Source organism: Eulemur rufifrons, chromosome 13, assembly GCF_041146395.1.
Source record: "Eulemur rufifrons isolate Redbay chromosome 13, OSU_ERuf_1, whole genome shotgun sequence".
NCBI classification, from domain to species: domain Eukaryota; kingdom Metazoa; phylum Chordata; class Mammalia; order Primates; family Lemuridae; genus Eulemur; species Eulemur rufifrons.
The window spans coordinates 11,608,000-11,626,136 of record NC_090995.1 but is presented as its reverse complement, the minus strand read 5'-3'; the positions used below and the strand labels follow the sequence as shown (position 1 = coordinate 11,626,136).

General features: G+C 41.3%; 1 protein-coding gene across 3 annotated transcripts in view; it reads left to right on the top strand.

The window, feature by feature from the left end:
• Positions 1 to 18,137, top strand: part of ARHGAP24 (Rho GTPase activating protein 24) — a 330,318-nt gene that overhangs the window by 284,899 nt on the left and 27,282 nt on the right. For 2 of the 3 annotated variants that reach the window (XM_069485543.1, XM_069485545.1), the window contains one exon: positions 1,320 to 1,442. In XM_069485543.1, coding sequence (XP_069341644.1) covers positions 1,320 to 1,442 — 123 coding nt within the window. Of the gene's footprint in view, positions 1 to 1,319; positions 1,443 to 7,665; positions 8,553 to 18,137 lie in introns of those variants that run through there. The other variant, XM_069485544.1, reaches the window with a different exon arrangement.

The window sequence follows — 18,137 nt, the reverse complement described above, 5'->3', positions numbered from 1 at the left end:
ATAGAGAGCCACAGAGAGCCGTGGGTCCTGCCTGTTGTACCTTGAAACCTGCAAGCTCCTCATAAAGGTATTTGGAGCCACTTACAAACAAACAAACAATGGCTTAACCAAACAAAACACCTGAGTATGAATTAATTCAACCCAAGGCATCATGATTACAACACTTAGTGAAGATTAAGTGTTGATACATATTTGAGCACTTTAGAAGTTAGTATAATATTAACAGATTATCAGAGTTCGGTTAAATCCTTACTATTCCATTTCCTTAATTATTTCTTCTGTGAGCACAACTAATTATTTTCAAAGAGGGCGAAGCAGTGCAGTTGCTGATACTTGTCTTCGAAATATTCTTTTAAAACTAAAAGGTATAGCAAAACCCTGCCTCAAGACCTCTTTCAAGGTCAGATACGGTTATCCCTGTTTTGTAAGTGGGAAAGTTAAGTCACCAGGGAAACTTAAATGCACTATAAAAGACTTCTAAGAAATTAAGTTCTGTGCTTTGTGAGTCTAGCGCTTCAAAGTTGATGTTAAAGATTATAAAGGTTTTAAAGTGTGTGGGTTGTTCTTTGGGGAAAAAATATTAGAGAAAGCGTCAATATTTTGCATGGAGATGCTGCAGTGGTTTCCTGAAGCTCATTCTCATGTGTGGGCGCCATCTTGGGTGTTGATTTGGCCTTTGTGGCTGGCCAGGCATGTGTCTTCTTTTTTTCCCACCACCCCCTCTTTGTTTGCCCTCTTGAAGTTTTGATCTAGGTGGGAAAAGGTTTCTCTTCCAGAACACAGGCCAAAGGAAGAACTCTGGGTCAAAGGTGTTGTGTGTGGCTCTTTACCATTTCCTAGAACTCCCATGTTCAGCCACGATGTCCTGGTGGCTTCACTGTGTGTGCATGGAGCAGTGCTCAGATGGTTCAGCGCTTGTTCAAAGGAAAATCCAAGCTCTGTGGACCACTTTCCACCTTCTCCGTCTTTCTTTGTGTTTTTGCTGTTTCTCCCTATTCAGCAGCTCCGTGTGAATAGATTGGATTATAAGTTAATGCAGGCCTACAGATTGTTGCTAGGACAAAAAACCCAGGCTTTGTTCGGGGAATATTTGCTCTCCAGCTTTCTCTTGGAAACATAAGAGCTTTTCCTTTTTAAGCAGATTTTTTGTTTGTTTGTTTGTTCCATTTAGAAATCATGGTGAATATTTCCAATTCGTTGGGTAGAACCTAGCGCTGGCTGCATTAGGCACAGTCTGTGTTTAGGGGATTCCCTTGGAGGCTGATGATGAGGAATCTTTGGGTGAATCTTCAGCTGAATGTGTTACCCTGTTTTTACAGGAGGCGATCGAGATCGGATGACAGCAAATCATGAGAGCTACCTCCTCATGGCGAGCACCCAGAATGATATGGAAGACTGGGTGAAGTCCATCCGCCGAGTCATATGGGGACCTTTCGGCGGGGGTGAGTACATTTAAAAATTATGGAAGCCCAGAAAGGTAGACTAAACCCCTCCATCCGTTTCCCCCAGCTGACGTTGCTATCAGCTCCTATATTCGAATGGGTGAATGTCAAGATAAATAGTAAATTGTCCAACATTATTGTTAGACACATATCTAAGTGACTCCTAGAGGTTTAATTTAGATCCCATGTCGTTTATAACCAAGCTCCTTCCATGAATATGTTGAATTATATTAATGGATGATGTTTTTCATTTAGTTTTGCATTTTCCCATTTTACTAACTATAAATAGTTATGGGTAGCATAGTATAAATGTAGATTAGTTTAGATATGAAGCAAAAACATTTTGGCTGGTAGGTCTAGAGGGGATCCCAGCCCCTAGGTGCTCAGTGGTATCAAAGTGGAATGCCAAACCTTTGGCTGAGAATTGGATGATTACTGGAGTAAAGAAAAATGCTTTGGATCAGTTTATAGATTTGATAGTAAGTTTTAAAAATATTGTAGTTAATATCGTATTAAGAACGCAGCATATGAAGAATAAGCTAAAAAGAATAGAACTAAATAGAGGAAGAAAAGACAAAAGTTGTGATCTTGGTCTATTAAGAAATATGAAATAGAACAATGTAAACAGAAAAATTATTTAAAGGAAAAAAATTCAGCAGATGGAGCCAAAAATTAAAGACACAATAATATTTATCTATGACCAAAATGTATTTCCAAAGATGTAAAGCCTACATTTTTTATGTTGATACAGTTAAAATAAATTGTATTAAATCAAATTCACACTTAATAAACCAATGACAATTCTCATATTTATTTTATATTCTCTTTTGTATATAGTCAGCACCCCAAACTGAGAAACTGAGTTTTTCCCATAAATGTATTAGATGCTTCTTAGGCTGACTGTTTACATTTTAGAACAACTTTGAAAGCTTAGTTTAAAAAGTTGATAAGCTAGATTAAAATTGACATAGTAAAGATTCATTGAAGACGTGTTGCTATTTTACTAGATTAATGATACATGTCTGTAAATTGTCTGTTCTTTAGCCGTATCTTCTGTTAGGGAGGAGGAGGTTCCTAACCAAAGTGACCGTATACTCCAGTTTGCCTGGTAGCAATCCGGTTTACAGCTATCGTTCCAGGCTAATTAGTGACTGTGCTACTTTTATCTTCACGGTGTCCTAGTTTGGATGACAACATACACGGTTACCCTATTCATAACCCTAAATGACTAGTAAGTCACTATGTAAAATACTTAAAAAGGCCCAGGGGCTGAGCTCGCCACCTCAGTGCGTTAGCAGAGGATTCCTTATGTTTATACAGTAAAGAGTCCCCCCTTATCCATGGTTTCAGTTACCCCTGCACAACTGCGGTCTGAAAATATTAAATGAAAAACTCTAGAAATAAACAGTTCATAAGTTTTAAATTGCACAGCATGATGAAATCTCATGCCGTCCTGCCGGGGACGTGAATCATGCAATTGTCCACATTTTCATGCTGGACACACTACCCACCCATTAGACACTTAGTAGCAATCTTGGTTATATGATCGACTATCTTGGTATCCCAGTTCTTATGTTCAAGGAACCCTTATTTTACTTAATAATGGCCCCAAAGTGCAAGAGTAGTGAAACTGGCAATTTGGATATGCCAAAGAGAAGCTATAAAATGCTTTCGTTATGTGAAAAGGTAGAAGTTCTCGATGTAAGGAGAAAAATTGTATGCTGAGACCTACAATACAATAAGATATTTAGAAAGAGACCACATTTACATAACTTTTATTATGGTATATTGTATATTTGTTCTATTTTGTTGTTGTTAATTTCTTACTATGCCTAATTCATAAATTAAACTTTATCATAGGTATGCATATATAGGAGAAAACATAGTATATATAGGATTTAGTAGTATCCAAGGTTTCAGGCATCCACTGGGGTCTTGGAACATGTCCCCTGTGGGTATGGGGACCTCTGTACATGTAGTATACACACTCAACTGGTAGAGGTTTGCCAGAACCTCCAGGGTCAAGGATTGTGGGGGCCTGAGCATGTATCTTTTCAAAGTTCCTGTTGTTTTTAAAGACCCTCTTCTCTCCTCTGTCATAGATTTCTGGGTCTCCTGGGTTCAGCAGAATCATTTCTATCTGCTGAGAAGTGTTTTTGTTGAGGGTTATTTTCATTAAGTGTGTTATTTTCTCCCTTTCCTCCTCTTCCATCTGTCATTTCCTTAAGAAAAATGAATAGACCCAGTTAGCTTCTCCAAATCAGTGTCCACACATAGTGCCGCCAGTCCAGAATCCCAGGAATAATCCCAGGGGGACTGGGCAAGATGTATATGTGAATCTTCAAATTCGTGAACCTGGAAGGGACACTCCAGTAGTTGATTGGTCTACGTACTTTATCCTATGAGACATACTTCAGGGATTTTACAAATGCTTGATTCAAATTTACTTTTAAAGAGATGTATTTTAGTATAGGCCACTCATAATGGAAATAATGCTTCCAAGAATACATCTCCTTCCCTCTTTGTCTAATAGGAGAGTATTATGAGATTGCAAGGCAAGCTTTTAAAGTATTCATTTAATTTGTTAAGAAATCCTTTGTAATTCTTCTGAATATCAAAATTTTCTAAAGTTGATACAGAATATAGAACCAAACTGAATGTTGACCTGGATAAGAGATTGCCACTGTCACCCATAATCTTGGGTTTCAAATGTTTCCATTGATATTAATGAATTCTATGCTTATTGATTGAATTTTAAAGAAATGTTATAAATGTTAATTATAAACAATAAATTTATATGACTGAAAAACCCTTTTATTTATACTATCTATTAAGATTCCACTTAACATTTCATTGAAAGTAAATTTTCCACTGATTTGGAATATTGTTAAACCAGTGTTTTATTTTACCCCCACATTTTGTGGATTGAATCATTAAGACCCAGGGAGAAAGAAAAACATAGCAAGTGTCACACTGTGAGTACCAGAACTGGGAAGAAACCTGTATCTTCCTCCTCTGTTACAGCTCACCGGTATGATCTATTACTTCGACTGTGGTAATAACCTATAATTACAAGTCTGTGCCTTGTTGATAGTATATTCTTCAGTATACGAAAAGCAAAAGTTTTAAACGTATGAAAATCAGAATTAATATAATCTTTTGAGTCCTTCAAAAATACCTGAATTGACACAATCAAGTGAAAAAATACAATGGCAACAACCCAAGTGTCCATCAACAGGTAAATGGATAAACAGAATGTGATAAATCCATAGAGTGGAATATTACTCAGCCATAAAAGGGGGTGAAGTACTGATACACGCTACAACGTGAATGAAGCTGGAAAGCATTGTGCTAAGTGAAAGAAGCCAATCATAAAAGATCACGCATTATGATTCCATTCATAAGAAAGTATAGAATAGGGAAATCTATAGGGACAGAAAGCAGAATAGCGGTTGCTTAGAGCTGGGATGGGGGCATAAGGGGTTAGCAGGGTGAGAGCCAAAAGGTAGGGGATTTATTTTTGAGAGGATAAAAATGTACCAGAACTGACTATGGTGTGATGGTCGTACTTATCTGTGAATATACTAGAAAACCGTTGAATTGTCCACTTTAAATGGGTGAATTCTATAGTATGTGACTGATAATCTCAATAAAGCTCTTAAAATAATCTGAACTGCCATAGTTGCCTTTCATAAGAGAACGCATTTTTCCTTCCTACCTTAGTTATGGAACCCAGACCTTGTTAATCCTAAATGAAATCCACTCGATTAGTTGGCATCTGTAAAGAAATTCAGAAAAGAAAGTGATACATCACCCTGATTTGTCAGTTACAGCGTACCACCTTGGGGTGTATTTTAAATGTGACTGTTACGGAGAAGACATTTCACTGTGGCAGTTTCATAGCCTGTGTTTTTAAAAAGTTAAAGTTTTTCGTGAGGCCCTTAGGCTCATCTTTGTTCAGGTTGCCTATATATGCAAAATGTCCCCTTTTTGCCATTATAATAGTGAACATTTGAGTAAAATATAGGGGACACTTGAGGAGCTTGCCTGGCTCTTCAATCTGCTAGAAATTAAAAATTGTTAAAATGAAAATCATAAAATGTAGGGCTGTGGATTATAGACTTTTTTTCTTTAATTAAAGCGAATTTATAACTAATATTCAAATAGGGGCAGGGAACCAATGGACATGGGAACAGTAGACATTCCTTTTTAACTCCTTAGCCTAATAAAAAGTTTAATATTGAATTTAGGTACCTCAACTTTGTGCTCTCTGCTTAAGCCACCCATCAACAGTTGTTTCTCTATGCACAGTGCTAACTGACAGACACTGGTTTCTTGCTTAAACGTCAAATCCGAAAATTCAGATTTCAAAACCCTAATTTAGTTTTGGAAAAATTTAGTTTTTGTTTGTTCTGTCTTTCTATTTCTTTCTTTTTTGTTTATTTTCACACTGGGTTGCTTTTCAGTTGTTTTTGAGGCAGTGTTTATGTAAGTGTCTAGCCCAGGATCTGAGAAAAGTAATTATTCATTAATGGTTCTTCAGATCTGAGTGCTGGCCTCACTTTAGCTACTCCCCGAATCAGGCTGTATATGTCTGTCTTCTAATGAAGAGAGTTGACTCAGTGACCCAGCAAGGCAGTAAAAATACCATTTATGAATAATCCTTATGATGAATAATTGGCATATGTACAAATGGGGGTTAATTAAGAGGCAATGTTGGCCGGGCGCGGTGGCTCACACCTGTAATCCTAGCACTCTGGGAGGCCGAGGCGGGTGGATTGCGTGAGGTCGGGAGTTTGAGACCAGCCTGAGCAAGAGCAAGACCCCGTCTCTACTAAAAATAGAAAGAAATTATCTGGCCAACTAAAAATATATATAGAAAAAATTAGCCAGGCATGGTGGCGCATGCCTGTAGTCCCAGCTACTCGGGAGGCTGAGGCAGGAGGATCGCTTAAGCCCAGGAGTCTGAGGTTGCTGTGAGCTAGGCTGACGCCACGGCACTCACTCTAGCCTGGGCAACAGAGCGAGACTCTGTCTCAAAAAAAAAGAAAAAAAAAAAAGAGGCTATGTGGTCTTGTCTTAGACCCAGACCAACCATGTCACCTGGAACATGCAGTTTTACTTCCCTTGCCTTTAGTTTTCCTCACTTGTGAAATAAGAAAGTTGGACAAAATAGTCCTAACTTCCCAGCTCCAAAATCCTGTAATTACAAGCGTTCCCTCCACACCAGGGCTCGGGTCAGTGAGTTACTCAGCTGGTAAAAGTGCTTCCAAGCGCAGCGCTGCTCTGCCCTGGTGGTGCTGAGTTCCACTTTGTGGCTCTTTATTTTCTTAGTAGCATGCTGTGACACAGGGTAAAAAAAAAAAAAAAAAATTGAACTATACGGCAGAAATAATTAATAATTAATAATAGTTCTTTCAGCAATAAGAGATTACCTATCTAGGCCATGCTAGTTAGAGTCATGATGTTTTTGATGGGAGGACCTTTTTTACACTCCTCACAGTTTTGTAAAACGCCTGCTGAGTGGCCGGGAAGGGACGCAGAGGCCTGGGGGGGTCAGCCGGGGTCAGAGCACTCGCATTCCAAATCCGCTCACGGAACAGCCAGGAGGATGAATGATTAACCCGGCAAGTAAACTGTTCAGGGAGTGGGACCGAGGGGGTTGGTGGCTGTGAAGGCCAGGTGGAGAGGGCACAGGCAGTAGCATGGGAGATTGCTGAAAACAGAGTTGGTTTGCAAACCCTGACCAGAGAAATATATCCGTGTATATAAACACACACACACACACACACTCACACACACACACACACACACACGCATGCTTGAGTTAATTTGTTTTGCAGTTATACCTGCAGACTCTTTGCCACTAGATTTAAACCATTTTTCTATTTTACAGACACACACATACACATATGTATATTCTATAAATATGTTTTAATGATATGCACATTAAATCTCACAAATGGATTCAATTTCAAAGGATCTAAAAAAAAGTACATCTTGTACGGGAAGGGAGTAAAGGCAGGCGTGAGGGGGCAAAGAGTTTACCCCCTGGGGGTGGTTTGGTGCCTGCGACTTTAAGTCAATGCAAAGTCGGAGAACGAGCCAGGGGTCCAGCCGCGGCCTGGCATCCTCCCCCGCCCCCGGATTGTTGGAGCTGCACCTGCTGCATGTGACCGGCGGGCACCGGCCGCAGCCACAGCCTCGGGGACAGCGGCCGCAGCCCTGCCAGCTCCCGCCCAGGCCCAGCTCCCATTGAGAAACGGGGACACAGAGCAGGAGGAGGGGGAGGACAAGCGCCCCGCACAGCCGCCTCCCCCAGCAGACCCAAGGACCCTCCCGGAATGACAGCGACCCCCGCGGGAGTTTGGAGAGGCAGGAGCCGGCGCAGAGCATCAGAGGATGAGGAGCACTGTACACGGAGCCTGGGAGCCCTCCGACGGGAATCTCTCGGGCCCCGCGGTGCTTTCTGGAAAAGGTGCCATGATTTGCTTCTCCTCTTGCTCAGATGAAAGGAGCCAGCGAGCACAGGCGTGAAGTATTCCTCGGGGGACCTTTTTGTCATTGTTCCTCTTCCCTCTGGCACAGCACTGTTTGCTGAGCTTTCCCGACGAATCTCAATCCGGCTGAGAAGACAGTTGCTAGCACTAATATCAATAAAATGCAAAAACCAATTCCTGCTGTTTTTTGAATGGGAGAGGTAGCTGGCTTGCTGCAGTTTTCCTGAGACATTGTGGACGGTCTGCAGAAACTTCAAAAAAAAATAACTTACAACTCAAGGTTTAGGCAAGAGAAAAGGAAGGTTTTGGGTTTTTTTTTTGTTGTTGTTGTTTGTTTTTGCCAAAAGGAGTCAATGAGAGGTGGTAACTTATCCCTAAGCCGCCGGATCAAAGCCTTCGAGTTCTAGGAATCAGCACTCCAGACCTAACAAATAAACAGACATGAGGAGTGGCCCTGGGGTGCCGCTCAGGGGCAGGTTTTGAGCTCCGGGCCACATGATGCCTGAAGACCGGACCTCGGGGGGCCGCCCCGAGGGTGCCTTAGCCCCAACCCCCTTCATCCCCAAAACCACATACAGAAGGATCAGACGGTGTTTTAGTTTTCGGAAAGGTGGGTAGATGCTATGTTCATGTCCTTCGTACGAATACAGATGGAGTCTCTGCAGCTGTGAGATCAGTTTCTGCTCAGATGCAACAGGAGTCTGGAGAGCAAGAGCTCGGGACTGTCCCCGAGTGATCTGTGTGTGTCCTTGCTTGTCTGGACTGACTTTTCAAGGTTCATTTTGATCTGTTTATTAATGTCTGTGAATAGGCCGGCCGGGGGGGGGGGGGGGGACGTAGAGAATGGTGGTCCAGCCGGGCTCACCTTGACCGGTGGGCACTAGGCCAGCGGGGCTGACTGTCCCCAGAGGAGGGGCCCAAGCTGTCTTGGGCCCTTCCCAGACCCGCCGGGTCGAGCAGCCCTGTTCTGACCCCCGGAAACGGGTCCCTGGCAACCCCCTGTACCGTGTCCCCATCACTTTGGTTTTGACTCTGGCTGCTGTGCCCGCCCTGCTGAGAAAATGCTGATAATCACACAATTTGTGATGACCCCGTGGCCGGAGGCTTCCAACCATATTGATTAATGTGGGCTGGAATTGGGAGTCACCTTGACTTTCCAAATATATCATAGAGTAGCTTTGGGAGAGGCCAAAGATAAGACCTACCAGGAACAGAGGGTAGAAAAACATAACAGTTTATCATCCATAAAAGAAACTAAGACATTTCCACATTGATTTTTTTTTGAAGGCGTTAAGGGACACAGCACAGTAAACTGAAATGTTCTCCGAAAAGGTTTATGTATCAAAATAGTTTAAAATTTCCTTTTGCTTTAAAATGAGAGCAATGAAGCGGAACGGCTGTTTAAATAGAAATTAGGTGATTATAATTTTAATGTCATGTCTAATAAGCTAATACTTTAGTCAGAAGCTGAGTTGAATGACACTTAAGCTTGTTCCCTACTCCCTTTCTTTGATCTGCCACCTATTAATTTAACCTTTCCTGTTTAGTAACTAACAAAAAAAAAAAAAGAGAAGAAAACGAAATAAGACTAATCAAAATCACGAAATACAGTGGAAACTTTTAAAAGAAAACCCTTGTTCCTTGTTCCCTTTGAGTAGTTAAGACCCTGCTATGATCAATGTTATATATTATCAGCAAAGAATTCAGGTGTTAATTTGCATTCGTATCTCATGGGCAAAGATGACTAAATGAGAGACACATGCCTCCTATTTTATAGATCCACAGGGATTTTATGGGTACCGAAAGATTGCATCATTGGTAGAGAAATTGACAATGACAGAAATTGGAAAAGGCTCAGGAACTGATTCCTTAAAGGACATTTCCTTCTGCTTCTCGTCCCCCCATCCCTCAGCAACAAAATTGTTCCTGTGCAAACACTACTTTTCAGGGTTATTGCTGTTCGTTTGTAACATGAGATCTTTGGGGGATCATGCGTGTGTCTTTGCAGGGTGGAGGGATGTGATTTTTACTTTTTCCACCTTCCCTCCTCCACTAGCGGAGTCTGGCACATCTGCAGGAATCCCTGGGGGAGCAGGCTGCCATGCCTCACACCTTCTTGCCTTTCTCCGTGAATACCAGGGCGGAGAGGCAGTGCCTGGGAGGAAGATTCCCGAGGGCTGGCAAAGGGCAGCCACGCGGGGAGGGAATGACTTCCAGCTATCATCTCGCGGGGGCTGTTTCCAAAGTCTTGTCCTTTTCTCTGCAAAGTGCTAGCAGTGTGAGGAATGCTCAGCATTTGAGTGAAGGATTAAGAGATTTTTCGTCTACAATGCTGTATTCTGCGTTCTGTCAGCACAAGAGAGGAGAGGAGGTGCAGGAAGCATTCGGCAATTTTATGTTTCCTTTCCCCTTCCCCAGAGCCCGCTCCGTGCCAGGCTGTCCCTGTGTGCTGGTCGTGTGGGCACAGCTCTGCAGTGGGGCCCTGGGTGCAAAGGTGCTCGGCTGGGCTGCTGCAGCCCCACCCCCGCTGCTGCCCGGCTCTCCTGGCTCAGCCACCGGCAGAATGGGACACTGGGCTTTACATCTTTATTGGAGTCTGGCCCCGAACGGAATGACCTTCCCTCTCAATCTGGGCTTCCCAGACCGTGCCCCCTTAAGAAGAGCATGTTCTTTTGTGCTTTATTTAATCTCCCGGGTGCCCGGGTGTTTCAAGAAGTGGACCTGGCTTTCTGCCTCCCTCTCCCAAGCCTGTCCCTGAGCATCAGCTTAAGTCATTTCGAGGAAAGCAAGAAGGAGAATGTGTGAAGCCAGGAAAAATGCCCAGAAGTCAAAAAAATGTTGACGTGGCTGCTTTTCCTGATTCACACTGAAAACATATTTCTTGCTGTTGTCCAAAGTAGGTCAGCAGGAGAGGGGAACACGCCGCGTGTCTAGGGGGGTGGAAGCGCCATCAGGGCGAAGTGTGGAGTCAGTAAAAGTTTCCAGAGGACTAGCGATCTTAGAGCTGGCGTGCCCTGCAGGCTGCAGCTCACCTCTCGGAGAGCCTTTCTCTTCCAGACCTTTCTGTCCTTTGCTGCCCTCTTTATTTCTCTGTCTTTGTCAGGGTACTAATTAAGGTCGCTGAAAATGTTTTCCCAGTGATTTGAAAAACCCAGGAACGAAGACACTTCTCCTAGGCAGGAAGCTGGGGACTGCAGTGCTTAGGATCTATGTGCTGGTGAGATAAAGATTACAATGAATTTTTTACCCTGTTCATTTTGAAACTACGAATTTTCTTTACCTCTGTAAGGCTAATACCAAGAACTTACAACCTGTCTTTTGGTTTCTTGGGAGCGCGTAACACTTTGGATCTGAACACGTGGATCTAGTCATCATGGGCTCCATTCCTTGACTGTTGTGATCCCAGGATAGTAAAGTCGATTTTTAAACTGACTTGACTTTGTTTTTTTTCCCTGAGTTCCCCTTTTCGTGGAGAGAAGTCATCATCAATTCCCCAGTGGCTGTTCCTACACAGCCACCACTTAGAACTCAGGCATCCCTGCTTCTTTCTTCGTTATGGACTTTCGGCTACATTTCTACTTCCTTCGTCTTAGCGCTCTGTGCTCTTACTGCTTCAAGCATGAAGCTTACTTTACCCTAAGCAGTGGCTGTTCAAGGCAGCATTCACCCTCGCCTCTGCTCACCGCGAACGCGCTTCCCAATTCCTACAACCCACAGTCTGTCTTGGAGAGCGTTGCCCGATCTGTTTCAGAAACAGTGCTCTCAAGCAACATGCCACATCTCCAAAAAAATTTTATGAGCCCCTCTTGCCTATGGGAGGAAGTCCTGTTTTGTGTCATTATCAAGGCCTTCTACCCAATTCCAAACAGTCCCTAGAGTATAGGCCCCCTGAATCCCCAGACTGTTCCCTTCTTTCTCCCCAGACCCACGTCCTGCACCACCTCTGTGCTTTTGTTCACTCCGTCCCCTCTGCCGTGAAGCTGTCTCTTCTCCATCGTCTATCCAGACTTCACCGTCTCTTCAAGGCATTGCTGGCTTTCATTTCTCCATCAAGCCTTCTCTGTTCGCCAGTTATGCTCCTCACTCTGCAACCCTTACATTTTATGCAGGCTGTCTCCTGGCCAGCACATCCTCATAGTCACCTTGAAGTGCTTTATACAAATGTGTATAAACTATACACACACACACACACATACACACACACACACACACATATGCAAAGTCTGTCGGGAAAGTATCCAGCCATGTAATATGTTCTTGTTATATTATTAACCACAGCTGGATACTTTCCGGACAGACCTCTTGTGTGTGTGTGTGTGTGTGTGTGTGTGTGCGTGTGTAGTTTGTTTCTTCCCAAAGTGGAAAGTGGCAATAGATCTATTCAATCCAGGATTCCAGACTGATTGCAAACCAGTGAAGTACAGTATTGCTATCTATCTTTTCCTGCTTAGTCCATAGGCAATAATGAATTAAAATAGAAAGTCTTTAGGGTAGTGATGTATAAGACCAACATTCTCTTTAAAATTTATTGTGTATCGCATGTGTTGTAATCACTTTTATGGAAATTTATTTTTCCAACAAAAAGCTACTATCCAAATTCATGTAATTTTAAGCTGTGCTATAAATAAGTAGCTCATTAATGAACAAATCAAAGTTTTATGGAGCTTCTACCAAGTGACACTTGGTAGAATGAGGAGGTAAAGAAAACAGATTGCCTCAAATCTATGAATTCACAAACTCCTTGGAGATAAAGAAACTTAAGTAATTCGTCTGTGATAAGCACTACACCAAATTACACATGAAGTTTTAGGCACCCATGACCGTGGGCTCGTCTGGAAAGGCAGTAATTCACCTGAACTACATGAAATCAGATTTAGCTTTTGGAATTTACAAAAAGACATTTTCTCCCATAAGATCCTAAGAGAGTAATCAACATGTCTACAAAAAAGTACATATCTAACAGTGGATAACCTTGTCTGTTCCCAGTTCTAAGCAGAATGCTTTCAATTTTTCCCCATTCAGTGTGATGCTGGCTGTCGGTTTGTCATATATGGCTTTTATAATTTTGAGGTATGTTCCATCTATGGCTATTTTGTTAAGAGTTTTTATCATAAAAGGGTGCTGAATTTTGTCAAATGCTTTTTCTGCATCTATTGAGAGAATCATATGGTCTTTGTTTTTGTTCCTGTTTATGTGGTGAATCATCCTTGCATCTCTGGGATGAAGCCCACTTGGTCGTGTTGGATTAGTTTTTTGATGAAATAGACTAATAGCCAATAAACATTTGAGAAAATGATCAATGTCTCTAATCATCAGGGAAATGCAAATCAAAACCGTAATAAGATCTCAACTAATACCAGTGAGAATGGCTTTTTTCAAAAAGTCCCAAAACAACAGATGCTGGCATGGATGTGGAGAGAAAGGAACACTTATGCCCTATTGGTGGGACTGCAAACTAGTACAACCTCTGTGGAAAGGAGTATGGAGATTCCTCACAGAACTAAAAGCAGATTTACCATTTGATCCAGCAATCCCATTATTGGGTATTTATCCAAAGGAAAAAAAAGTTATTTTATCAGAAAGACACTTGAACTCAAATGTTTATTGCAGCACAATTCAAAATTGCAAAGATGTAGAATCAAACCAAGCGCCCATCAATACATGAGTGGATTAAAAAAATGTGGTGTATGTAGGCCATGGTGTACTGCTCAGCCATTAAAAAAAATGGTGAAATAATATCCTTTGTAACAACCTGGATGGAATTGGAGATCATTCTTCTAAGTGAAGTATCACAAGAATGGAGACTTCAACACCACATGTATTTACTATTTAATTGGAATTCATTGATCAGCACTGATGTGCACATATGGTAATAAAACTCAGTGGAAATCAAGCAGGTGGGAGGGGGTAGCAGGGGATGGGTAAATACACACCTAAAGGGTACAATGCCACTATCTGGGTGATGGGCACACTTACAACTTTGACTCAAAACTGTACAAACGCAATTCATGCAACCAAAATATTTGTACCCCCATAATATTCTGAAATTTTTAAAAAAAGAAGAAAATAAAGAGAAGTGATAGCAACATTGGACCTTTTTGGGAAAAGAAGTGCCTCCCCAGAAAGACAAATATCACATGTTCTCACTCATATATGGGAGCTAAAAAGTGGATGTTATGAAGATACAGAATAGATTGGTGGTTACCAGAGGCCAGGAAGGGGAGGGGGAGGAGGAATGAAGAGAAGTTGTTTAATAGGTACAAATAGTTTGATGGATCAGTAGGATGACTATAGTTTACAATAATCTATACATTTCAAAATAGCTAGAAGAGAATAATTCAAATGTTTCTAACATAAAGATAAATATGGATATCCAAAGTACACTGATTTGATTTTTACAGATTATATAAATGTATTAAATTATCACATGTACCCCCAAACTATGTACATCTATTATGCATCAATTTAAAAAATCGTTTAAAATGAACAGCAAAAAAGACTTCACACAGGAGATGAAGGGAGTTGAATCTTACAGGGTAAGGTTTCCCAGGGTGACTTATGGCGGCAGGACCTACTTTCTAAAAGGAGGCATGGAGACACGATAAGTCATGTTATATTTAGGAAATAATAAATAGTTCAGTAGACTTTGGGAGCATGTCGTTTGTGAGGAAACAGCAGAAATGAAGAGTGGATTTGTTGATTGGATGGTGAAGGAAGAGGCAGAGATCAGACTGTGGGTACTTTATTCCATGAAAAGGAGTTTGGTTGCAAAGACAGGCCAGTGGGCAGCCTTGGACGATGGGAAGCAGAAGGGTGGCATGATGTGATTAAAATATTATGAAGATTGCCATGGCAACCCCTGCCTGGATTGGGAACTCCGCTCTTTCAAAAGTCAGGCAATAAGTAGTGAGTATCTGATCTAACGTAGTGGCAGGGAGTTTGGAGGGGACCACGATTCAGGTGGTCAGCTTATGGTACTGATAACCAAAACTAGGATTTTACGAAGTAGAATAGATTTTAAAGAAAAGATGACTTAGGCAGTTTTAGAAATTTTGAGTTTGAGAATGTTTTGAGATAGCCATGTCAAGGAGTCTAATGGGCACTTCGGAAACCAATGCTAAAGATCCTAGCAATAGCCCGAATTGAGATACAAAATCTGAGAATAATTGATACGCGGTGAGATTAGATGAGTCCAGCAGAGAAATTGTATCAGGTGAAGTGAAAATAGGGCTGAGGACAGAACCCGGATGGCCATAAAACTTACAAGAAGAGCATCGTAGGTAGCATAGTCAAGAAAGAGACTGAGAAGGGCATTCTGGGAGGCAAGAATCATGTCACGTGGGAAGTTTCGAGAAGCAGAGTGTGAGTGACAGTTTTGAGAGGAGTAAAGCATAAAGTAATACAAAAAATATAAACGTGGCTGTCCGTGATTTGGCAATTAGGAAGTTATTGACTGTAAAAAAAGACCATTTGAGTAGAGTGACTGGGTCAGAGGTCAAATTACAAAAGATTAGCAAGTGGATAGAAAGTGATGAAATGAAACCAGAGTTATACTCAACTGGAAATCAAGGAGCAAAGAGGATGAGTAGGTACAGGCTACAGAATCCAAGAAGGGTTGTCTTGGTATTTGTTTATTCATGTTTAGGAAGAATGGGATTTGAATATATTTTATCTGATTACACTCACTCACCTCGCAGGCAGACTCCAGCTGTTGAGTGTATAAATCACAGGGAAAGGGGGACCCCCACCACCCCGAAGGATGTGTAGATTTCTCTCTTGCTCCAGTCGAACAGCCTCCTATAGGTGTAATAAATCCACCTGTGTGATTTACATCCTCAATCCAGTGAAAAGTCACATCCTGGGTGATGCTTTATGACACCATCAATGTACTTTTAGAGGAAGGAAGCACGAAATACCATCGTCACCCAGAAATTCTGAGCATGGTTGTGTCAGGGAGTGTGAAACCTCCCTGGGAATTTAAATGGACGTAGCTGGGACTGTTTGCCTGACCCGTACCCACAGGGAATATTCTGGTTAATAATCTGCTAATCGATGTGTCCTTTCGTCATGCTGCTAGTTGGGTTAGCATACGACCTTTGTGCTTTCTTGTTAATTTTGTTATTTGAAGTGTCACTGCTTTCTCAAGGACAATTTTAAATAAAGCAGGTTTTTTTAAATTTTTTTTTTTTTACCAATAATAACGTTCCTTACAAAGTGATTCTTTATGCAGGAGGTTAATCTGCACCCGTCATTGCAAGCCAAAGACATTTGACACAGTCTATTTCCAATGCTGTAGAATGAGGAGCATGCATCCATTATAATTCTTTACTAATTCTTTGCAAGACCAGTTCCACAGCCGAAAACTCGTATTCCCACAGGAATTTCTAATCGTATGTACCTATTGTCTCTACGCTTTCACTTTCTTACATGTTACACTGCTGAACAGACACCATGATGACATTAAGGAAATTGTTCTGGGGGTCAGCAGTGCTCACCGAAGTGCCAAAGTTCTTTTTCTCCGACCTTCCACTTACGTTTTCTCAGCATAAATCACCCATCCTAGTGTGATGGGAAGAATTGAGGTCAGAAAACTAGTCAGTGGCAGGTTTCTTCCTGCACAGTCGTTTTTCAGCCATGATGTGCACTACACAGTATTGTGTGATTGATAAGAGTGGCCATGAAATCCCACAGCCGTGAACAAATCCTAGCTCCACCATTTACTGTGTGACATATGGCAAGTTACTTGACATTTCTGTTCTTTGAGCTCCTCGTCGATGAAATGGGAGTTGTGGTGGTGCCTACCTGACAGGGTGCTGAGTTCTAAGTAAGAGAAATGCAGGTAAACTGCTTGTAATATGGTTAGCATACGTAGGTAGGCTTAGCTCTTGTCACTTTTTAGAGCATAAAAAACCACACATTATTATACTCAGTTTTAGAATTCACTAATATTTTACATTACTAGCAAATGAGGACATATGATAATTAAGATTAAATAAAAAGCAAAAAACATTCCATTCGGGAATGAGCAAAGCCTTTAAAGCTGAATAAATCTGGATGCCAACTTTCATTCTGCCTCTTGGTGCTGTGTAACCTTGGCCAAATGGTTTAACCTCTCTGAGCCCCAATTTCCTCAGGTATAAAGAGGGAGAATGAAAGCTACCTTATATTATATTTCTTATGAAGGTTACAGAATATATATCAGAGAATTAGTATATAATACATACTTAATAAATTTTTTGCTATGCTTCCTAAATATCATAAATTCTTATTTTTATCATAAAGACAAACCTGCATGTACAAGAAAATGAAAGGAAACCAAAGTATACATCTAAAGCAAAGCATATCCATTCCTTTACCACCTTCTTGAGTTGTTGGCAAAAAAGAAATCCTGAGAGTTTTAAGAAAAGAAAGTTTGACTGCTTTTCCTTATGACATAAAACCAAATCTTGGAAGTTTGGTTCTTACTTGTAGCAGACACAGAAGTTGAACTGGAACATCTTTAGTAGATTCTCTGCTGGATTTAGAGAGAGCCCTTATGTAATATATTTATGGATCAAAACCAAAAATCTATAGTAAAAAAATCACAGATACATAAGATTTGTTCTCAGATGTCAACATATTATTTTTTAAGGGATCTATGAGTGTGTTTTGAAAGGCTATTTACTTAATTTTGACAGGATAGAGTCGAAACGTTGCAGGCAAATAAATATCATGTTTGTTTTCAAAGAACTCCACAGAAAAAGAGTTGATAATCTTCAATCATAACCAGTTTGTAAACTTTATTGTTAAAATAATAGAATATCTCCAAAATCATTATCACCACTGAATGGGTTAGAATTTTATTTTGCTGCAAGTAAAAGAAAACCCAGCTAACAGTGGCCTATTGCTGTTCTCACACTAAAAACTAGCTCCACGAAGGTGCTGCTGGCATTGGGTCAGTGGTTCAGTGGTCTCAGCCTCAGCACATCTGTTCATCTTTTAGCCTTTCTCTTGTCATTGTTGCCTAATGGTCAAAATATGGCTATTACAAGGCCCGGTACCATGTCCAAGTTCAAGACAAGAAAAAGGAGTGATTTACGATTGCAGCTGTCTTTTCTTTCATCAAGAAAATCGAGTCTTCCTAAAGGCTCCAGAAGACTTCTTGGCCAGGGCTACGCCACGTGGCCACCCCACTGCAAGGAAAGTGGGAGAAATA